The 24,349-nt window shown below is 43.2% G+C and overlaps 1 protein-coding gene across 3 annotated transcripts in view; it reads left to right on the top strand.

The window, feature by feature from the left end:
- lama5 (laminin, alpha 5) overlaps positions 1-24,349 on the top strand; it is a 283,499-nt gene that overhangs the window by 80,340 nt on the left and 178,810 nt on the right. For all 3 annotated transcript variants that reach the window (XM_080204748.1, XM_080204749.1, XM_080204747.1), the window contains exons 4-6: positions 12,659-12,777; positions 13,231-13,401; positions 16,199-16,296. In XM_080204748.1, coding sequence (XP_080060874.1) covers positions 12,659-12,777; positions 13,231-13,401; positions 16,199-16,296 — 388 coding nt within the window. The remainder of the gene's footprint in view (positions 1-12,658; positions 12,778-13,230; positions 13,402-16,198; positions 16,297-24,349) is intronic.

Below are 24,349 nucleotides of genomic sequence, written 5' to 3'. Positions count from 1 at the left end.
GAGATAAGTTTGTTGTTTCTTTCAGCCCCCTCCCCTCCCCACAAAACCCAGGGGAGGTGACTGAGTTCTGGATTTGCAATTACTGAAGCAAGTGAAAGTGTTACTTCTCACCTCGATCACATACATTCCTGTGAAACAGGTCAGAAGTAATATATGGCCACCCCAGGGAAGGGAGTGGAGTCGGGGGGGTGGGGGGGGACACCTTACTTTGTGTAGCAAAATCACTAACAATCGCACTCACTTTTGAATCCGTTTTACGTCATTGCTCACAGCGACCAGAGCATTCCACTGCTCCCTCACAATAATTGTTCTAGTGCTTTACTTACACATGAATGCCAAGAGGCAATTTGTGTTGGAACGGAAGTTTTAATTCGCAGATGACTGATACTAATTACTTGCGTTTTATTTTACTGTTTTTGTGCTAATAGTCACTGTAGTGGCATATGTAGCATTGCAAGGGCTGAGTGCCAGTCTGCCTCCAGATAGAAAGGCCAGCCTCAAGCAATTGTAGACAGTTGGACTTGAAGGAAATGGATTGTAACCAAGAAGTCTATCAAGATTTGCAAAAGCGAAGGAGCAATAGCAGGATTTTCTTAAACCACTTTTTTGAAAGAACAAAATCATTCATGGTATTCAGATGCCACTGGCAAGATTAGCATTTATTGCCCATTTCTATGCAACTGAGCAACTTGCTAGGCTATTTCAGAAGATGGTTATGAGTCAGCCACATTGATTTGATTTATTATTGTCACGTGTATTAGTATACAATGAAAAGTACTGTTTCTTGCGCGCTATACAGACAAAGCATACCATTCATAGAGAAGGAAAGGAGAGGGCGCAGAATGTAATGTTACAGTCATAGCCAGGGTGTAGAGAAAGATCAGCTTAATATGAGTAGGCCCATTCAAAAGCCTGACGGCAGCAGGGACGAAGCTGTTCTTGAGTCGCTTGGTACTTGACCTTAGACTTTTGTATCTTTTTCCCGATGGAAGAAGATGGAAGAGAGAATGTCCAGGGGGTGTGGGGTCCTTGATTGTGCTGGCTGTTTTGCCGAGGTAGCGGGAAGTTTTGACAGAATCAGTGGATGGGAGGCTGGTTTGCTTGATGGACTGGGCTTCATTCGCAACTCTTTGTAGTTTCTTGCAGTATTGGACAGAGATGGAGCCATACCAAGCTGTGATACATCCCAAGAGGATGCTTTCTGAAGTCGCAAATATGTCAAACCTGATAAAGGTGGCAGATTTCCTAAAGGGCATTTGAAACCAATGGATTTTTATGTCAATCTTGTGGTTACGTAGTCACCATTCCTGATGCTAACTCCAGATTTATTTAATGAACAGGAATTCCATTCAAGGCACTTTTGAATATTTGAATCTGAAAGAAAAACAGAAAATGCTCAGCTTTTGAAAGACAGGCTTCGTTCAGGATTTTTTTTTGTCCTTTCAGACGCTGATCGGTCTACAAAGTATTTTTAGCATCGATCAGCCCTTCCCTTGAATATTTGACATTGACGGTTTTCATTTTAGTTTAGGTTGTACACACTTAATGCATCATGCCAAGGACAAAGCTAATAAACTGTGAAATGTATTGTCACAAGTGGCTATTGGCTATTTGGGGCGGCAAGGTGGCACAGTGGTTAGCGCTGCTGCCTCTCAGCACTAAGGTCCCAGGTTCAATTCCGGCCTCGGGTCACTGTCTCTGTGGCGTTTGCACATTCTCTCCATGTTTGCATGGGTTTCTTTGGGGTGTTCCAGTTTCCTCCCACAGTCCAGAGATGTGTGGTTAGGTGGATTGGCCATGCTAAATTGGGGGATTTATGTGTGGAGTTACAGGAATAGGGCCTGGGTGGGAATGTGGTCAGTACAGATCCAATGGGTCAAATGGCCTCCTTCTGTACGCAGGAATTCTATAATTCAATTCTATGATTGACAGTCAGCAAAGGTGGGGGGTTGGTGGGAATGAGGTAATTACTCAGAAGAAAATGTTAAGCAGCTAACAAAAGAGCAAGAAATGGGATTACATCAGCACAATATAATAGATTGAATGATCTTTCTTTGAATTTAGCTTTCTGAGTCTAAGTTTTCAAAGGAAGTCAATGATTCAGATGATGCCTGGTGCATAGTTTAAGATCAATACTAGATATTGCCTCCGGTTCCATGTCGCTTTCTAGACTCTATGTCCACTATGATCTGGAGAAAAACCCAATTTTTTTGAACTTGTGCCAGAACATTTGTGGTTCACTATATGTCCTTTGGGGATGAAAGCCTATTCTAGTCTGGCTTTTATGCACCTGCAGTGACACATCACATGGACTGCAGCAGTTCAAGAAGGTGGCCGAACCCTTCTTTGGGCAACTAAGAATGGGCAAGTTTCAACAAGAAGTGTGAAACTTCTTCATCTCTGCAAACTCAGAAACTGACAGAGCAAGGTTACAGAAGTTAAGTTTGTAAGGTGAGACAAAAGCATTAGTGATGGTGCAGAAAGGATTTTCGATAATGGTTACAAGAAGGAGGGACTCCAGTTGTGTGGATAGTGAGGTTGAGGCTGTGCTCCTTAAAGATGAGAACAGTAAGAAGTATCACAACACCAGGTTAAAGTCCAACAGGATTATTTGGAATTACAAGCTTTTGGAGCTCTGCTCCTTCATCAGGTGAGTGGTTGAAATAAATGTTGACTCACCTGATGAAGGAGCAGCATTCCAAAAGTGCATGATAAACCTGTTGCACTTTAACTAGGTGTTGTGAGATTTTTTTTCTGTGCCCACCCCAATCCAACACCGGCATTTCCACATCATGGTTAAAGATGAGAAGGTTGAGAAGAGATTTGATGGCAGTGTTTGCAACTTTGAGGGATTTGGAAAGAGTATAGAATCCCTATAGTGCAGAGGAGGCCATAGACTCAACACCGACACACTGACAAGAGTATTTTACACAGGCCCTCACCCCATCCTATGCCTGTAATTCTATACATATATCATAGTTAAACTCACCTAATTTACACAGTTTGGGACAATAAGGGGCAATTTAGCATGGCAACTCCACCTAACCCACTCATCCTTGGACTATAGAAGGAAATCGGAGCACTCGGACAAAACTCACATGGACACGGGGAGAATGTGCAGACTCCACACAGTCAGTGACCCAAGGCCGGAACTGAAGCCAGGTTCCTGGCATTGTGAGACAGCAGTGCTAACCACTGTGCCACCGTGTCAGTGAGAAACTTCCCGACAGTGGGAGCATTGAGAACCAGTGGACACCGATTTAAGATTGGCCAAGTAATCGACGACAACATGAGGGAGACTTTTTTTCCCCCACAACAATTGGAATGTGTTGACTGAGAATGTGGTCGTGGCAGATTTAATCAAAGGAGAATTGGACAATTACCTGAACAGAAAAGATTTTCATGGTTACTGGGAGAGAGTGGGACTAGCTAAATAGCTCTTGCAGAGATCTAGCACACACACAATGGGCTGAATGGCCTCCTTCTGTGCTATGGCCATTTTATAGAAGTATGTACAAGTTTCTGCGAGACGAAGGTGGGCAAACTTTAAGCCAACTAATCGAGATAAAGCTGTCAGCATGAGGAGTTATTCTAACCAGGAGCAGAGGATTCCAGAGGAAAGGGTGGCACCAGCAGAGATAGTGGTTAATTAAACACTATCCTCCCTGAAGAAGGTGTGACAACCAATTCATCTGTCCCAGCTCTTAACTACAGGGTCACAAGTTCCACAAACATACATTAAAAATGAGCGGATTTCTGTGTTCAAACAATCCAGTGGCACTAGCTGTCAGCCCTCATACAAAAAGGGTGGTTACATGCAGGCATTAGAAAATATGTTTGTTTTGTCTTTTTAGGTGAGTTTTTAGATTGAAACTTTTCAAGTGTTTGCCACCGTAATCGAGGAGTACATTTGCACTTGTTGCTGTGATCTCAAGCAGGCCTTTATTTATTAATGTGTCACCAGAGAGCTGGCGGACAGCTGTGAGAGCATCTTGTGACTGGAATGCGTTGATGAGAAGCAGTTTCGAATGCTTTCACTATCAGCCTTCCCTCGCCGCTCCTGTCATGGGTGGGCCTCACACTAAGGCTTGCCATCCACCAACTGCCCGAATTAAACATTCAACTTCAGCTCTTGTACTCGGATAACGGGCTGCCTTGTTTAATAGTCGCATAAAATTTCGCAGTGAAAGCCCCATCCTGGCAGCTGACAACTTAGTGAATGTTGCATCTGCTGCAGTGTAAGCCTTTGGTCACAATGGCAGCTGTGGGCACAGAGTTACAGTAGGCAGTTCTTGTCTCTTGTTGAAAGAGTGGCGAGAGCCCTTCAGGAAGAAATCTGATTTGAGCTAATTTATCCCATGTACAGATTTATCCTGTCCAAATAATATTGGATCAAAGGAAGATATTATTACTAAATGCTTTCTTCAGCTCAGTGCACAGGCTAAGTGGACAAAGAAGCTGGCAGTGTTGCTCATGTTCACCATTTGTGAATTAATCGGTTTTAACTATTGCTTTCATTATTATCCCTACAATCCAGACATGGCCATTCAGCCCATTGAGTCTGCACTGACTCTCTGACAGAGTATTTTACCCAGGCCCTATTTTGTAGGTAAAAACATGGCTAATCCATCTAATATGCACATTATTGGACACTAAGGGGCAATTTAGCATGGCCAATCCACCTAACCCACAAGTCTTTGGATGCTAAGGGGCGATTTAGAATGGCCAATCCACCTAACCCACAAGTCTTTGGATGCTAAGGGCGATTTAGAATGGCCAATCCACCTAACATGCATATCTTTGGACATAAGGGGAGATTTAGCAAGGCCAATCCACCTAATATGCACATCTTTGGATACTAAGGGGCAATTTAGCATGGCCAATCCACCTAACCTGTACATCATTGGACTATGGGAGGAAACCAGAGCACCCAGAGGAAACCCAAGCAGACACAGGGAGAATGTGCAAACTCCACACAAAGAGTGGCCCAAGGCTGGAATTGAATCGGGGTCCCTAGAGCTGTGAGTTAGCAGTGCTAACTACTGTGCCACCATGCTGCACTTAATGCTCAGAGTACATGGGCATAGAGGAGAAAGATGTGTCTTTCCCTTTGGTCAGTATGACCATTCAGATTAAAACTGCACAAAACCAACAATTATTAATGAAACTGCTTAGTTGGATCAAAAATGGCCCTGACAAATGGTTTAAACATTAATAACTGAAGGGTTGGGATTTCTAAATCCTAGAGAGCTGAGGATTGTGTGTATTCAGGATTGAGATGGATAGAGTTTTGTGTGCAGAGGGCATCGAGGGATATTGGAATGCGACAGGAATGTGGGATTGAGAATTTGAGGGTCTATCTTATTAAATGCTGGAGCAGGCTCGAGGCTCATTCTTTTCCTGTTCCTGTTGTATTCAGATGCCTAAGTGCTTCAAGTAGATTTTCCACTGTATATAGGTAGTTTCTATACTCATTCAGTTTCTCCATCTTAAATCATTTTGAGGCAGCAATTTGCAGTTTCTAGTTGCGTGTTAGATGGTGCAACAATCCTTAAAGTAAATGATATCCATTTTTGTTTATTTTTCATTTTAATGGCTTTAATATTTAGTTCAGAGCACAGCTGACCAAATGCTATTGACTGTTTGAAGCCTCCATTTTAGACAGGAAAAACAGCAGCCACCAAAGTTAGAATTGACTACGTGCTGCTGCCAAAAATATGCTGCTTTCCTGATCCTGATTAACCTGCAAGCTGAGAAGGAATTATGAGGGCAGATGAGGTAGATTTTAGGAAGTGTGTTAAATATATCAGAATATTTATATGGGGATGCAGTGGCGCGTGGTATTGTTGTTGGACTGGTAATCTAGAGACCCTGGGTAATGCTCTAGGGCCCTGGGTTCAAATCCCACCATTTCCTTACTTGGTCTTTCTCTGATATCAGCTGGTCAGAAATAACATTGGAAGTCTTCACCTTCAAACAACTTTTTGATTTGATTTATTACTGTCACATTAGTATGCAGTGAAAAATATTGTTTCTTGTGTGTTATGCAGACAAAGCATGCCATACGTAGGGAAGGAAGGGAGAGAATGCAGAATGGAATGTTACAGTCATAGCTAGGGTGTAGAGAAAGATCAGCTTAAAGCGAGGTAGGTCCATTCAAAAGTCTGGGAAGAAGCTGTTTAGAGTCAGTTGGTTCGTATCCTCAGACTTTTGTATCTTTTTCCTAACGGAAGAAGCTGGAAGAGAGAATGTCCAGGGTGCGTGGAGTCCTTGATTGTGCTGGCTGCTTTTCCGAGCCCACAAGAAGTGTAGGAAGTGTCAATGAGCGGGAGGCTGGTTTGAGTGATAGACTGAGCTTCATTCACGAGCCTTTGTAGTTTCTTGTAGTCTTGGTCAGAGCAGGAGCCATACCAAGCTGTGATACAACCAGAAAGAATGCTTTCTATGCTGCACTTGTAAAAATTGTTGAGTCGTAGCGGACATTCCAAATTTCCTTAGTCTTCTGAGAAAGTCATTGATCCACTTGCTTAACTATGGTGTCGGCATAGGGGACCAGGACAGGTTGTTGGTGAGCTGGACACCTAAAAACTTGAAGCTCTCGACCATTTCTACTTCATCCCTGTTGATGTAGACAGAGGCACATTCTCCACTATGCTTCCTGAAGTCGATTACTATCTCCTTCGTTTTGTTGACATTGAGGGAGAGGTTATTAATTGCAAGAACATGAACAGAGTGCTGTTTGTTTATTTGTTGCTCTAGTGCTTTGGAAATCAGCCTTGCCATGCAAAAATCAAATGATACTTGAAGCTGTTGTTGCTGTGCTGTGTGGTGTAAAGTTAGCATGAAAGCAGTCTCTGGGGCAATGTTTTGTTTGTATTGCGGTTAACCACCTCAGCAAGAACATTTTCGAGTCTTGTGCTGCTAAAGGGACAAATTTGATCTAACCAGCGAGGAAAGAAACTGGAGGCTTCAGGTTTGATGGTTGTTTTGCAACCCTGTCCCTGATTTTGCTCCTCATTAACTGTAGTGGGAAGAAAAGTCAGGAGTGGAGGGGTGGCATAGTGGTTAACACTGCTGCCTCACAACACCAGGGACCCAGTTTCGTTTCTCAGCTCGAGTCACTGTCTGTGTGGAGTTTGCACATTCTCTGCGTGGGTTTTCTGCGGGTGCTCCGGTTTTCTCCCACACTCCAAAGCTGTGCGGGTTAGGTGGATTGTTCATGCTAAATGCACCTTAATGTCAGGGGGAATTAGTGAGGTAAATACATGGGTTACGGGGATAAGGCCTGGGTGGGATTGTGGTCGGTGCAGACTTGATGGGCCGAATGGCCTTCTGCACTGTAGAAATTCTGTGATTCCAAAATGTGGCTCTGGCCTGTCTATCTGGTACATTAGATTTTTCAAATGTTATCCCATCCCCAAGAATCCATGCTGCAATGCAAGATCAGGCTTCGCTCTGATTTTTCATTCATGGGATGTGGGTGCCTTGGGTTTGGCCAACATTCATTGCCCGTCCCAGAGGGCATCGCTTCTAAGAGTCAAAACCACATTGCTGTGGTCCTGAGTCACATGTAGGCTAGATCATGTAAATACAGCAGATTTCCTTCCCTAAACGACATTGGTAAACCAGATGGCTTTTTCTGACAATCATTTCATGGTCATCATTAGACTTTTAATTCCAGATTTTTACTGAATTTAAATTTTATGATCACCCGTGGTGAGTTTTGGTTCCTGGTTCCCAGAGCATTACCCTGGGTCTCTGGATGACTAGTCCAGCGACAGTATCATAACGCCACTCTCTTCCTATAATATGTACTCTGATATATTTAAGACACTCCCTAAAATCTACCTGTTTGGCCAAACTATTGGTCACAATCCCTTCTCCGCATTGTGTTGAGTTTTGTTCACAATGTTGCTGTGAGGTGTCTTGAGCCATTTAACTATGTTAAAGGTGCTGTGTAAATCATAGGAACCCTACAGTGCAGAAAGAGGCCATTCAGCCCATCAAATCTGCACCAACAACAATCCCATTCAGGTCTTATCCCTACATATTTACTTGCTAATCCTTCTAACCTATGCATCGCGGGACACTAAGGGGTAATTTAGCGTGGCCAATCAATCTAATCCGCAAATCTTTGGCCTGTGGGAGGAAACTGGAGCACCCAGAGGAAACCCACGCAGAAACAGGGAGAATGTGCAAACTTCACACACAGTGACCCAAAGCGGGAATTGAACCCAGGTCCCTGGAGGTGTGAAGCAGCAGTGCTAACCACTGTGCTACCATGCCGCCGATATAAATTGTTGCCTTTTGGTGCCTAGTAAAGAACAGGGTGGTTAAGTTTATTTAGCTGCTTTAGCACTTCAGCATGAATGTTAGATGCAGGAACAGGAACTGGCCTTTTGGGATGGAGTTTGCTGAAGAATACCTAACTCCCCAAGGAAATGGGTGGCCGGACTAATTAAATGTTATTGGTTTTCCTGTTTATCCTGCTGCAGCAGGACCTTTACCAGCCTGAGGAACATCACGTGTGTACCAAATGTTGTGCTTTTCCCCTGCTTTGCTGGAATGTTTCTCCTTATAATTATCAAAACACCGCCTTCATTCAAAACAAAAATACTGTGCAAACATCATGGTAATTTCTCAGTGTGGGATTTTCCAGTCCCGTCCGCCCTAGGACTGGAAATTTCCACCCGAGGTTTGATTGTCCATTGAATTCTCCATCCGGCCCTGGACGGGATTGGAAGATTTAGGCCCCGGTGCTGGTAGAAGCTGGTTGATTTTGATCAGATTTTCTCTAGAACATTGAGTTTAATCCCCTCATCCCTAGTACTATCCATAATGGCAGTGAAGCTAAATAGCTGAACCTAGGGCATTTGAAGATTCATTATATAAATGCTTAATACGTTCATGTAAAATTCATGAGATCAGTTCCCTTAACAAAGACATTATGACTTAAAATAGTGGATGTCAGCATTCAGTATGAACGCTAAGATGGGTATTTTACACTCTGCCTGTCCAGTGAGATCAGGATGGGTGAGCAGTTGGATTGGAACGGCTGAAGTGTTCACCCTCTACCCACTCATTTGCAATTTTAACATGCCTGATTTTTCACATCGATCAGATGCTCAGCCGAGTTAGGTGGGAAGCCTGAAACAATTCTGCCCATTGTGGTGTTACTGTCTCAATAGAATCCTGACACCGTTCTCCCGTGAATCTTCATTTGCAGCCAGCCTGACAGCTCAGTCAGAGGATGAAATAAATCTTTCAGAAAAGTTCTTTAAAAAAAAAACGTGCTTTTGTAGGACCAGAAGAAAAGTGCAGACTTGTTTTGGACTCCTAGCCCCCTCACCCCTGGGGTAAACCACTGACTCCCAGAACCTCCTTCTCCTTCCTTTCCCTTACTAGCTCTCTTCTCTCCCATCCTTACCTCTAGCATCTTTTTTAGTTCCAGGCCCTGTGACTTAACTCAAAAAGCTTTGGTGTGGAGATCAGCTAGCCACATTTTTATTAGGCTCGGTTGCCAAGGTGGGCTGGACTTCCTGCTGCCATTCATGGACAGTTGATTGCAATGTTGCTTTTCTGTTTGGGAACTAAAATTCCTATCTTAGCAATTGCACACAAATCTTTATCCATTGTCATCTCAAAGCCTAGGGTTTCCAGATCATTTGTATTGTATGCTAAGAATTCAAATTCATAAAAATGTATCCAAGAAGTGGCTGGATATAGCACTTGGGGTGAATGGGATCAGAGGTTATGGGAAAAATCAGGATTAGGCTATTGAGTTCGATGGTCAGCCATGATTGTAATGAATGGCAGATTAGGCTCGAAGGGCCAAATGGCCTCCTCCTGCTCCTATCTTCTATGTTTCTATGATCTATTCTTCTGTTGATGGAGCTCTTTTAGATGATGAGCTATGTAGTCTTTTTTTATATATTAAGCCTGAACGACACAGTGATGCATTCTTCAAAGCTTTGCAGATGTTTCTATAATACAGATGCATCATAATGCTCATTTGAAGTGCATTGGGGTGTTTTATTACATTAATGATGCTAAACAAATATAAATTGTTGTTGTATAAAGTTGCAATGCCAAAAGCTGGCTTCCAATGATAGAAAACCTTAAATGCCCTCCTAATAAAGCACTTCATTATTTGCACTATAGGGGAGGGGGTATTATCGCTAGACCTATACATCCAGAAACTCACCTAATGTTCTGGGGACCTGGGTTTGAATTCTGCCGTTGCAGATGATGGAATTTGAATTCAATAAAAAAAAATCTGGAATTAAGAATTTACTGATGACCATAAAACCATTGTCAGAAAAAACCCACCTAGTTCACTAATGTTCTTTGGGGAGGGAAATCTGCCATTGTTACATGGCCTGGCCTACATGTGATTTCTTAGCCACAGCAATGTGGTTGACTCTCAACTGCCTTCCAAGGGCAACTTGGGGTGGGCGATAGTTGCTGGCCACATTGCGATGCCCATGTCCCGTAAATTAATGAGACAAATTACACAGCCAGGAATTTCTGTTTTTTTTTGGCTTTGAGAAGTCAAAGAAAGGAAGAATTTCTTGTCGAGAAGCTTAGAAATTAATGTTGTTTTTCAGATAAAATAGCAAAAGGTTGCCTTGCACATCTGTCCTCCCAGCTGTCCAGGCTGAGTGATTTCCCTATAACTGGTGAAGCTTGCTGCAAGCACCACATTCCTATCAGCTGTTGCTCTTTCCACACTCCTCCAGCGTTGCATAGTCAAATGGCAACTTTCCCTCCCAATTTCAACTCCAGGCCAGGCTGATATTAAAATGAACAGGCCGCCTAGCAGTATAGATAGGGAGGGAGCTGAATCTTTAATTCAGGAGAGAGGGAGCGTTGCCAAGTGGAAAAAGAATCAGTTAATCGAAATGAGAAGGAGCAAGAAGGAAACTGCATTGTGAATGTTGGCTGACTTAAAGGTGAAGACATTGCCAATTTTGAAATGTTACTTTAAGCCTCTCAGTCATTACGTGGGGATGAAGATAAATCTTTGGGGGGAGGGGATCATTTTATACGCAGATATCTGATGACCGATGACTCCGACACGTTCTGTGGGTCTGCACAGCTTTTGAAATCTATTTGGCAACACTTGACAATAGAAATCTATGTCTAAGCATTTAAACATTGTGAGGCAACTTTTTAAATAGCATAAAATACAGAAGATTTTTTTTTAAAAAAGATGTATTCGTTGGGGCGCTTATTTTAAACAGAAGTCCAATTAGCCAACACCAAAAGTTGGCTGTGTCTGCAGTGTTATGCAGTTAGTGGTACTTGGTGCAGACTTCAGTTTTTTTTATGTGCTGGTAATTTTTTAAAAATTGTGCCTTATAAAACTAACCACATCTTTGTAGATTCACTCATTAGAGTGTCTGTGAAGCTGGGGTTGCTCCCCTCAAGGAAGGGTAGGTTGAGAGGACGAGTTTGGATAGGGATTTTCAAAATTATGAGAGGTCGGGACAGATTAGGAAGGGAGAAACTGTTACCTTTGGCAGAAGGGTCGAGAACCTGGGAGGACACCAATTTAGGATGGTTGGAGTGAAACTAGCCACGTTGCTCTTGTGGCGAACCAGCAGACAAGGTGGGCAGAACATTCTACTGCAATTTTAACTGCATTATCAATGAGAGGTTCACCGTGTTCCTGTCTCATAGATGACTCTATCCATATGTAGTTTGGTAGAATGTTAATTAGAACTAATTGGTAAAAATGTAATTTGGATTCAACCCAGACAGTTCTCTTTCTCGAGGGGATAGTAGTTTCCAGTCCTTTAAACCCTCCAATGCATGGTGCAAAGTTGCCCACCCTCATGCATAGAATCATAGAATCCTACAGTGCAGAAGGAGGCCATTCAGCCCATTGAGTCTGCATTGACCACAAGCCCACCCAGGCCCTATCCCCATAATCCCATGCATTTACCCTAGCTAGTTCCCCTGACACTAAGGGGTAATTTAGTATGGCCAATCAAACTAACCTGAACATCTTTGGACTGTGGGAGGAAACTGGAGCACCTGGAAGAAACCCATGCAGACACAGGGAGAATGTGCAGACTCCGCACAGGCAGTGACCCAAGCCGGGAATCGAACCCTGGTCCCTGATGCTGTGAGACAGCAATGTTAATCACTGTGCCACCATGCAGCTCTATTACCAGTGTTGCTTGACCAGTGTTGCTTTGAGGTTAGCTGTCAGTTGTTGGGAGTTCACAGCCGCATGGGTTGAAGGTGCTTTTACACTAGTGGTATGTCTGCTGACCGGGGAGGTATGGTGGCACAGTGGGTAACACTGCTGTCTCACAGCGCCAAGGACCCGGGTTCAATTCCAGCCTTGGATGATTGTCTGCGTGGAATTTGCATGTGCCTATGTTTCGTCCAGGTGCTCCGGTTTCCTCCCATACTCCAAAGATGTGCAGGTTAGGTGGATTGGCCATGCTAAATTGCCTCGTAACGTTAGGGGGATTGGCGGGTTACGGGTGGGGTTGTTGTCGACAGTCTCAATGGGCCAAATGACCTCCTTCTGCCCTGTAGGGATACAATGATATTAGATGATCAACATTGTAATAAGTCTTAAATTTAATATTCTTAACTGTATAACAAGCTACCCATTTGGTGTCATCAATTCTTTGTTCTTCAGCTTCCAAAAGAGATTGTATTGAGAAATTTGGGCCAAAGTCAGTTGAACGCATTATAAAGGATGATGATGCTATCTGTACCACTGAATATTCACGTATTGTGCCTCTGGAAAATGGAGAGGTAAGTGTAAAATAATTACAAATAACTCACTGGATTTATGCTTTACTGCTCTGAAGTTCCAATATTTCACATACTTCGTTCACTAAGAATATATTACAAAGATTTGTACAGTTTTTAGTTTGGGTTGTATTGCCGAACACATTTAAGACATTTTAAAGTTACAACAGGCTCCATCTGGTAAGATCGAATTAGATAGTCAAATCTCCTATGATGGAATCTGATTGTTTGAAGTACTTTTAACTAGGAGGCTTGAAATAGAGTTTATATTAATATTAGTCACTTGGTACTGCAGAATCTGAATATTACTCAGTGTACATATTCTTTTGTCCAAGTTGATGCATTTCCCTCAATGTCTGTCTCGCCACTATTAATAGGTGCTGAAGATGTATTGAATAAATGGTGACATCAAACTTTGCCATGCTGGTTAACTAACTTCCTGGGTTCCAATTTTAGATTGTGGTTTCTTTGGTAAATGGACGACCAGGAGCCATGAACTTCTCCTATTCTCCTGTCCTTCGTGACTTCACCAAAGCTACTAATATCCGACTGCGGTTCCTCCGAACAAACACACTCCTGGGACATTTGATGGGCAAGGCCTTGCGGGACCCCACAGTCACTCGACGGGTGAGTGCTGACCGTACATCCTGACTGTGTGTTTGATTTAGATATATCTGCCTTAACAATATCATCTGCCTTAACAGCATCTCAGCCCCTGAACTGTAAAGACCAGGATGGTCTCAGCTTTGACCCCATAACCAAGCTGAGTTAGTCGATCTCCACTTGGGGTGTTGGGAAAGTACAGTGTGCTCAAGAACTTAAAATAGGGGTGATAATATGCCATTCAAACCTTCACCTGCTCTGCCATTCAGCAAGATCATGGCTGATCTGATCATGGCCTGACCTTCACTTTTCTGCCGACACCCCATAACACTCAACTCCCATCAGATCAAATATCTATCGAGCTCCGTCTTGAAGATATTCAATGATCCAGTCTCCATGGATCTCTGGCCTAGAAAATTCCAAAGATTAGCAATTTCCTGGGCGAAGAAATTTCTCCTCATCTCCATCTTAAGTGGGAGGTCCCTTATTCTGAACTGTGCCCCTTAATTCTAGATTCCCCCACAAGGGGCAATGTTTATTCAGTATCTATTCTGTCAAGCCCCCTTCAGAATCGTACATGTTTCAATAAATTCTGTATACTGGATAGGGCATTCTACATTTGCCATGTTCAATTTGCTTCTTATGTGTGCAATAGTGTTCCCATTAAACCTTCCAACAATTTCATATAGTTCATTGTGTTGGGTTCTCCTATACATTTCCCAGTAATGCAATTGCAGTGCATTTGCTTTAGAGTTATGGTTTACAGATTTACAGTGCACAAAAGTTGTATAAATTCTGAATTCTGGGGGAGGCGATGGCCTAGTGATATTATCACTAGACGACTAATCCAGAAACTCAGCTAATGTTCTGAGGACCCAGGTTCAAATCCCACCATGGCAGATGGTGGAATTTGAACTCAATAAAAAAAATCTGGAATTAAAAGATAACCATGAAACTAGTGTCGCTTGTTGGAAAAATCCATCTGGTTCACTAATGTCCTTTAGGGAAGGAAATCTGCTGTCCTTACCTGGTCTGGCCAACGTGACTTCAGAGTCATAACAATGTGGTTCACTTTCAACTGTCCTCCAAGGCAACTCAGGATGGGCAATAAATGCTGGCCAGCCAGCAACACCCATGTCCCATGAATGAATAAAAAAAATTCTGAATTGAACATAACTAAACTGACCAAGATATCTCCATTTCTCACTGTGAATCTTGGCCATAGCAATAGCACCTGCAAATCTACATTGGTGAATTCTTATTGTTTGCTACTCTTCATAGATGTGACAATCTGCACAAAGGTTTTCAGATTTTATTATAACGGTATCCATTACATTGAGTGTTAAGATTTCTGAGCAATTCCATCTTCTAACGGAGTGCACCATTTATCCCAACACTTGAACTTGACGGTTTGTAACTTTGGTGTCAAATTTGACGCTGAGTTGAGTTCCTGTCCTCCTATCCATTGCCATCCCTAATACTACCTCTTTTCACCTCCACATCTTCACTCAACTCTGTCCCATCCTTAACTCATCTGCTTCTGAAACCAAATCCCTTTGTCACTTCTAGGCTATATTAGCTCTGGCTGACTTCTACTGTCCTATTCTCTTAACTTGAGGCCATCCAAAACACTGTTACCTTACTCATACCAAGTCCCTATCACCTGTGTACCCGTTATCGTACATTGTGTTTGGTTAAGTAAAACCATGATTTTCAAAAACCTGTTTTTTTTTCCCCCAAATCAATCCTTCTCACCTCCTCCAGCCCTACAACCCTCTGAGATGCCTGTGTTCATCTAATTCTGATTTAGTTTAGTTTTAATTGTTCCAGTATTAATGGCCATGTCTTCAGTTGCCGAGAGGACCTAAGCTCTGGAATTCCCTCCCTGCCTCTCCATAACGCTTTCCTCATCATTCCTTCAAAGCTAATTCTTTGACCAAACTTTTGGTCATGTGATGTAATATGTAGCTCAGTTAAATTTTATTTATAATGCTACCATGAAGTGCCTTGGGATATTCCACTATCTTAATGCTACGATATAAACACAAGTTGTTATCATTGATCCCTGCTCTGTTCTAAAAAGACATGCATTGATGTGATCCACCTCGGACAACTGAACTGGTGAGTTTTACGCAGCTGGAGTACTGTGTGCAGTTTTGGGCGCCGCACCTGCGCAAGGATATTTTGGCCCTGGAGGGAGTGCAGAGGAGGTTTACTAGGCTGATACCGGAGTTGAGGGGATTGAGCTATGAGGAGAGGCTGAATAAACTAGGCTTGTACTCGTTAGAGTTTAGAAGAATGAGGGGAGATCTCATTGAGACGTATAAGATGATGAATGGGATGGATAGGATAGAGGTGGAGAGACTCTTCCCGCTCAAAAAAGACAGTAGGACTAGGGGGCACAGCCTCAAGATAAAGGGGAGGTGGTTTAGAACGGAGTTGAGGAGGAACTTCTTCACTCAAAGGGTGGTGAATCTCTGGAATTCTCTGCCCGTTGAAGTGGTGGAGGCTGCCTCGCTAAATATTTTTAAGAAGCGGGTTGATGGGTTCTTGATAAGAGAGGGGATTAAGGGTTATGGGGAGAGGGCGGGAAAGTGGAACTGAGCCACAACAGATCAGCCATGATCTTATTGAATGGCGGGGCAGGCTCGAAGGGCTAGATGGCCTACTCCTGCTCCTATTTCTTATGTTCTTATGTTCTTATGTAGTTCGTGTCAGTAAACACAGATGTATTTGCCAGGAGTCAAGCTATCTTTTCCATGAAGTGAAATACTGTGATCAAGTATCGGATCTCTGAACAAAAAACATTCTTTTCTTTCAGTATTACTACAGTATCAAGGACATCAGTATAGGCGGGCGTTGTGTGTGTAATGGTCATGCAGATGTTTGTGATGCAAAAGATCTTTCTAATCCGTATCGGTGAGTATTACATCAGGTGCTCCACCCTGTTTAGAGAATTACAGTTGTTACTAATAATAGTTAAAAATGAAATGCTATTTTTCTGAATACTTTCTGTGCTAATTTTGTGAATGACGAAAATCAGTTAAAATCAGAAAGTAATTTAGTTTTATTTTTATTCCATTGTTGAGCTTACTACTACTGTTAAGCACAGGACCATGCTTCACTCCCTTTATACTACTGAATGCTTTGTATCATTACCTCTTGTGGTACAAGGCCACCAGTACATTGTTTTAAATGATCGTCTGGCAGTGTAGTCTTAAACAATGGCGGGCAGTGATTTTCACTGGGATCGGCATATTTTCTTGTAAGGAACACTGAATAAAGAGATAAACTATTTCCTGTGATGTGGGACTTCAGAATGGTGAGGGTAATAACCAAGAGGTCGGCTATTCTGGAGTGATGTCAGGAAGTGTTTCTTATGAGTGGTATTGGAAATATGGACCCCTTTCCCCAAATCATTGATGATTCTAGGTCAATTAAAAAGAAATCAAAATTGAGCTTGATAGATTTCTGTTAGAACATAACAACATTGTCGGAATTGAGTGTTTGGAATCAGGGCTGGTAAATGGAGGTCATAGAGGTCAGTCATAGAACCCTACAGTGCAGAAGGAAGTCATTTGGTCCATTGAATACAACCACAATCCTGCCCAGGCCCTATCCACATAACCCCTTGCATTTATCCCTGACACTAAGGGTCAATTTAGTATGGCCGCTGCACCTAACCTGCACATCTTTGGACTGAGAGAGGAAACCGGAGCACCTAGAGGAAAAACACACAGACACGGAGAGATTGTACAAACCCAAGTGGGAATCGAACCAGTGTCCTTGGCGCTCTGAAGCAGCAGTGCTAACTACTGTGCCACCGTGCTGCCCCAAAATGATGGTGGAACAGGCTCAAGGTTCTGAATGGTGTACTGCTGTTCCTATGAGCAGGACTGAGGAACTCTGGCTGATTGGTAACTTTGTACTTGGCTCTGGGACATTGAGATTCATTGCAATATTCTTCTCCACATCACTCTGAGCACCCCACCCCTACAAACTTTCTGCACTCGAGCCATGGATGAGATGGGCTAATTTGTGATTTGCCAGGGTTACCTCTGACCCCCCCCACCTCCCCTTTTAAAACATTTCTCCTACCAAATGCTGTTGCTTGAAATTCAAGAATAAACAAAGTGCCTATTTCTGGAGCTTTGAGAAAGTGGGCGGAGGGGACAGGAGGGAGAACACATCATGTTAAGCATCAAAGACAGCTGGGAGAAGAGAAATTGGAGGTGAGCGGGGGCAGTAATTTGACCTGGGGAGCTGATTGGTACTGACGGATAAATATTGTCCATGAGCAGCCAAATTCTCCTTTCCCAACATTAACTTGAACCTTTATTGAATGAAGCTATGATGCATAAAATCATAGAAGCTTACAAAGCATTGTGATTTTGCTGGCTATCTGAACAAGCTGTTCTGTTTTAATTGAATGATTCATTCCTTCCACCCCAACTGACTACTACATACATTACTCATTTATTTAGTTCCTTTAAAAAGTCAAGCCCAGGGTGGTTTGCGAGAAGCAGTGTGATGGCTGAATGCTTTACTTGGAGCTATTGTTTGTGTTGACTGAATGAATCAAACATCCGTTTTATTCCATGGAAGTCGAGGCCTTTTTCTCCGTGATCAAATGCTGTTCCTTTTCTTCTCTCCATGCAAAGAGGAAATAACTCTACGTTTTAGGAAACAAGCCACACTTTTTTATTTTTCTGCAGTAGCTTAGTTAGGGTTTGGTGTGTGGGTGCGATGGAAAGGAGCTGCAGTGTTCGCAATGGCGAGATCTTTGACGCTGCTTTGTATCACCGAGGCTTGAAAGGCTCCGAATCGTTTAACCAGACTGGCAGGAACCCAACGAAGGCGTTAATGCTGATGTACCAGTGGGAGGGAAAGCTAAGCCCCCCATTCAGAGCAAGCTGTATTCTCACCCGTCGTTTATCTGTTCTTGTGGTTAGATGATCCTTTCTGTCTCTCCTCCAAAATGTCAACGGAACCTTTGGAGTCCAGGCATGGTGACCTTGTTGCATTCAATTACACAAAACCAACTTCTCAATCATTTTCCGAATAAATCTCTGCGGCTCATTGCTTAGAAATTGCTGAGACTTATTCAGCAGGAAAACTGGGGCAAATGCCAAACACAGCGTCTTAATTATTTGCAGTTGACTTCACTCCCTCTGAAAAGAGCCTAATTGTTACACTAACCTCCGGCAAATGTCGTATTAAACTATCTAACACACGGACACAGACGAATACTCTTTAAGTGACGACGATGTTAGGTAGGGTTTTGTGTGCCAGTGTTAGGATTTTCAGTTTGGCTCGAGAATTTCTCCATTCCTCAAAATGCAAAGTGCAGCCAAACCATCAAGAATGATCTTACTAAAGCCAGTGCTGTGTGTAACGCTTCACTTTTACTTCCTTAATCAGAGCGGTGGAACTTGCAAATTCTCTGAGCAAAAATGTTCCACCTCTTTGATGTAAAGTGTTGGAGTCAGCCTTGACTCCGTGGCAACACTCTCGACTCCGAAGTTGTGGGTTTTTCACTGGCATTTCTTCCTGGACTACTATGAACTTTGTCGCAAATGATGAATTCATGGTTATTGGGTCATGGGGCGTCCAGTCCAAATCATTACACCAGGTTTCATTCAGCAAGTTTTAGGGGCAGCATGGTGGCGCGGTGCTTAGCACTGTTGCCTCGCAGTGCCAGGGATCCGGGTTCGATTCCCAGCTTGGGTCACTTGGTGGAGTCTCCCTGTGTCTGTGTGGGTTTCCTCGGGTGCTCTAGTTTCCTCCCTCAGTCCAAAAGACATGCTGGTTAGGTGCATTGGCCATGCTAAATTCTCCCTCAGTGTGCCCGAAGACGCACCAGAGTGTGGCGACTATGGGATTTTCACAGTAACTTCATTTGCAGTGCTAATGTGAACTTACTGGTGACACTAAAAATAATAAAGTTTAAGTATCAATTTCAGGGAGATCCAGGCAACTATGGGCTTCTTGTAGCTAGTCAATCCCAGGACACGGTTGTGCAATTGTAATTTGCTTTTTCGCTATGCCAGCTAATTGGGTATACCACAGAATGATGCCCAGTCCATCACACAAACCAGCCTCCCATCCACTGAATCCGCCTACATTTCCTGCTGCCTCGGAAAAGTAGCCAGCATAATTAAGGACTCCACACACCCCAGACATATCCTCTTCCACCTTCTTCCATTGGGAAAAAGGTACAAAAGCCTGAGGACGTGTACCAATCGACGCAAAAACAGCTTCTTCCCTGCTGCCATCAATCTTTTGAGTAGATCTACCTCACATTAAGTTGATCTTTCTCTATACCCTAGCTATGACTGCAACACTACATTCTGCATCCTCTCCTTCCCTATGTAAGCTTTGTATAGCACACAAGAAACAATACTTTTCACTATATACTAATACATGTGACAATAATAAATCAAATCAGAAATACCAACAGTGAGATCTCTGACATTTGCATTGTCTATTTTATGTGACTCGTGCGTGTTTTGCACTTGTGGTGATAAGGGTGCCAAACTTTAGATTCGCACGATGGCCTTGGACCAATTTGTCTCCTACCCCTTCCTCCCCTCCACAAAGGAACATTTACTCACCAGTTGGCACCTTCACTTGCCCCCCACATAGTCCGGCAGTATCAGGACTGCTATTTGATGAGTGGGAATACAAATGACAACAAAACGCTTTAGTGCACCAATGTATTGTTCCCACAGGCATAAATAACATTGGTTTTCTCCAGTCGTTTTACTTTGTTGGTTAAAAATGAGAAGCAAGTTTGAATGTATTTTTTGATTGACTTTACTAGAATGGAAAGGAATTGCATATTACCATGATAGAGGAAAGGTTAAATGTGAACACTTTTAAACTTCAAAGTCAACAGAAGCTTGATGTAATTGTAGGCTGTTTATCACAATGTCTGGTTTTAGTCCATCAGATATTTGCGTGATAGAATTTCTCCTTTACGTAGGACAGTGCTTAAATAGAAAAAAATGTTGGCACAGCTGCTGAGTTTTTGACTAAAAGCTTCTAATCATTGGCTTCATGTTGAAGAAGGAAAGTTTTTGCTGATGGAGTGCCACAAGGAAGACATGGTACAAATTAAAGACTTAACTCCAGGCTTGGTGATTAGTGTCCCATTTCAGGAAAGGACTTCCAGCTTTTTACGTGTGTGATTTTGATAATGATGAATATTATTTGCACTGATAGGCCTGTGTATCAATCACTGGATTACATCTGGTTGTTTGTTCTGTGCCAAATTAAAAGAAACTCCCCAGGTGAAAGTGATCTCTCAGCTCAGACAATGTTGCCCAGTAAAATGTGACTGGTGATGGAGACATGCAGTTCCCAAACATTAGTCTGCTGTCCGTGAAATATGTGCTCTCAAACTTCCTTAATAGACGATGCTTTCTGGCTGATGTGGCTAATCAAAGTTGTAGGCAGTTAGATTAAGGTGAAACAAATATTAGCTGTGTAAGGTTATTGCTGATGGGTTGTGATCCTCACAGATTGTGAGGCATAGAACCTCACAAAAATGAAAGATGAGGAGCCAGAATTGCTGATTGGCAGCTGAAACCTTTTTCGGTTGATTCATTGCGGATAATCCCACGAACAGAGAAGTGAGGGACGAGAGCCAAAGGTTTGAAGGTTTTTCATACGTTTCTCAAGGGCCTGGCTGTTTATCCTGGCAATGTCTGTGGGTCATCTGGTAGTCTGTATGTCATCATGTGAATGGCTCTGGGTTACATGCTTTGAATTTCAGCTTTGAAAAGAAATCCTTCTGTAGTCTGTATCTTGACATTGTGCAAGAGGTTATTTTTTCATTCCAAGAAGCCAACTCAAGCTTGTGCATAAAGATTTTTGGACTGAATCCTGGATAGTTCAATTGGCCAGCAAGTTGTACATACACCTCTGGAATCCAGCCTACACCAATGAGGTGTTTTTTTTTAATACATTACTTTTCTACACTCGAACCATTTGCTTTTAACTGAATCTACAGTTTGAACTGTACAAGAATTAGGGGGCAATAATGCTATAGTGGCAATGTCACTGGACTACGAATACTTAATTGCCCTAGTAAATCTCTCCGTTCAAGGCCAATTAGGGAAGGGCAACAAACACTGCCCCTGCCAGCGACGCCCACTGTCCCGTGGATGAACTGAAATGCCTCCAGGCTTCTCTTACACAATTCATTTTGTTTCAGCCAACTTGCTGCAGGATTCAGCAACAGATGCTCTGTAGTTATTGCTGACACAGTAAATTCTCAGCGTGAGATGTGTACTGCCAGCTATGTGATTCTGTTTGGGCTGGCATCAAAGGTCCTGTTATGCTACATCACTGACAGTAAGCGCATGTTAACTTTTCAATTTTTTTAATATTCATTCATGGGACGTGGTCGTCGCCGGCTGGCCAGCATTTATTGCCCATCCCTAGTTGCCCTTGAAGGCAGTTGAGAGTCAGTCACATTGCTGTGGCTCTGGAGGCACATGTAGGCCAGAACGGATAAGGAGGGCAGATTTCCTTCCCTAAAGGACATCAGTACACTCGATGGGTTTTTCCATCAATCGACCATGGTTTCATTGTCATCAGTAGATTCTTAATTCCAGATGTATTGAATTCATCTGCTGTGGCGGGATTCGAAGCCAGGTCCCGGAACGTTAGCTGAGTTTCTGGATTAAGAGTCTAGCGATAATACCACTAGGCCATTGCCCCCCTGCGATATGCTATAAACAGACAAACGTGTTGATGCTTCCTCTGAAAGAATTGTTCACAAATTCTTAATGGGACTATTTATCTCACTGGATCCTGGAGTGGAATTGCTGAGAGGTTAATGAGACTGTGGGGGCGATCTTGAGCCTCTGTTTGCCATCCGCGTAAATGCTGGAGAGGGGGCTCAAGATCCAGAAGTCACAGTTCTCGTTGGCGAGATCGCGATTTTGGATCTTCTTCGTCCCTTGCCAGTGACAACATCAGGTTTACACCATAATGAACCTGATTTATATGCACTTGCATGTATTTCAATATAATTAAACAACCCCTCCCAGCAGGTTCACACAGACTTGAATTTGTCATGGGAGCGCAAACGTAACTTTTGCCCCCCCAGGGGATGAGGGACATGACTGGGTACTACCTTGGCAATGCCCCCCTGGCAAGGGTTGGCACCACGCCACCCTGACAGTATCAAATTGTGCTAAGGCACAGGTCCCGTTGTGGGACCTCATTAGCAGATTCATGCAAGAGATGCTGTGCGTTATTTGGTGGGGGCGTTGAGGGGGGTAGGAATGAGTGAATGCTGGCTCCGATTAGGGGTGGGGACAGGAGCCTCTGAGACCCATGTGATAGGTTTGGGGAAGGTTTATTGCAGTTCTTACTGGAATGCCCTTTGAAAATGGTGACCCGATCAGCTAGGTTTTGCTGGCATGTTTAGGCTCCACTCCCCTGAATGACAGCATGAATCACACCCCCGCGATTTTTTTTTGGCAGAGTGTCATAGGTTCTGAAGGGGAAACCAATCAGTTTGTCTGGAGAGAAGCAGGCCAGCTTTCTCACCAGAAACACATTACCATTTTCTGGTAAGATTTGGGCCACTGTCCTGTGGACGAACCAAAATGCCTCAAGGCTTCTCCAGAAACACCCATCAAGTAAACAAAGTCACAGTCACCAGCAGCACTGGATACTAGGGCATTAAACAATGCTTGAGCCAGTAAGGTCAAAGGTGCAGCCAATTTTGGGCCCTGGAAATCAACGAGTTGGAGACACTTGGGGCAATCCAGTCCTGCAATGGACACAGATGTGTTCTGTCCCATATTTCAACATGTAAAGGAGGGAATGCCTATTTCAAGTGTGGGCCCACCATGCAACTATTTTGTTGCCTAGACCATTATAGTGGGTGTTGAAATTGCAGCACATAATCAGGGTATAGTCCCTACCCACCATGTTCAAGGCTTAATGCTCTCAATGTCTTGAGAAGTGGGCACAGGGCCATAGAATTTCTCACCCTGTTGTTTGAGAACACAGTTCTTCTATAGAAATTAGCAATACGGCCTCTTATTTGTACAGAAACCCCTTTGTGTCCCTTATTTGTAAATCCTTGTGGATCTAATTTAGACTAGGACTGTGTACCTTAACAAAACACACCGAGCAACACTCAGAGACAGAAGCATTTTACTTTATTAACTTCAAAAGTGTGCAGGAGGAGTTTTGCTACTTGTGGGGGAAAGAACAGAGGGAGATATTGGAGGAGAAAATGAAAAACATCAAACACATTTAACTAAGACTTCCCCCCATCCCTTTCAACTTATTGAACCATCTTTATCATGCATTATGGTGTCCTCTTTCGTTCAGTTCTGCATCTCTGAATCCCATCCCAGAGACTTGAGCACAAAAATAAAATCTTGGCTAACGCTTCAGTGCACGGTAATGAGGGTGCTACGCGGTGGGAAGTGCCATTTTTTGGATGAGACATTACAGCAAGGCCCAGCTGTTCACTAAGGTGGACATGAAAGATCCCACGGCAGTGTTCCAAAGAAGAGCGGGGAGTTATCCCCAATTTATCCCTCAAATCACCATCACATAAAACGACTGTCTGATTGGTATCTTGTTGCTGATTGTGGGGACTTGCTGCCCACAAATTGGCTGCCGTGTTTCTGACGTTTAACCAGTGCCTAAATTTCAAAAGTAAGAAGTCTCAGAACAACAGGTTAAAGTCTGACAGGTTTATTTGGAATCATGAGCTTTTGGAGCGCTGCTCCTTCATCAGGTGAGTGGAGAGTTGGGTCCAAAAACATGGCATATATAGACAATGACACAATTGCGAGATAATGGTTGGAATGCAAGTCTTCTCAGGCAATCAAATCTTTACAGGTAGTGTGAGTGGAGAGAAGGATATTCACAGGTTAAAGAGGTGTGAGTTGTCTCCAGCCAGGAGAGTTAGTAGGATTTTGCAAGCCCGGGCTAA

The sequence above is a fragment of the Carcharhinus amblyrhynchos genome, chromosome 16 (genome assembly GCF_965287045.1).
Source record: "Carcharhinus amblyrhynchos chromosome 16, sCarAmb.v2.hapA, whole genome shotgun sequence".
In the NCBI taxonomy this organism is placed as follows: Eukaryota; Metazoa; Chordata; class Chondrichthyes; order Carcharhiniformes; family Carcharhinidae; genus Carcharhinus; species Carcharhinus amblyrhynchos.
The sequence above is the reverse complement of the archived record's forward strand: the minus strand, read 5'-3'. Positions and strand labels throughout refer to the sequence as shown.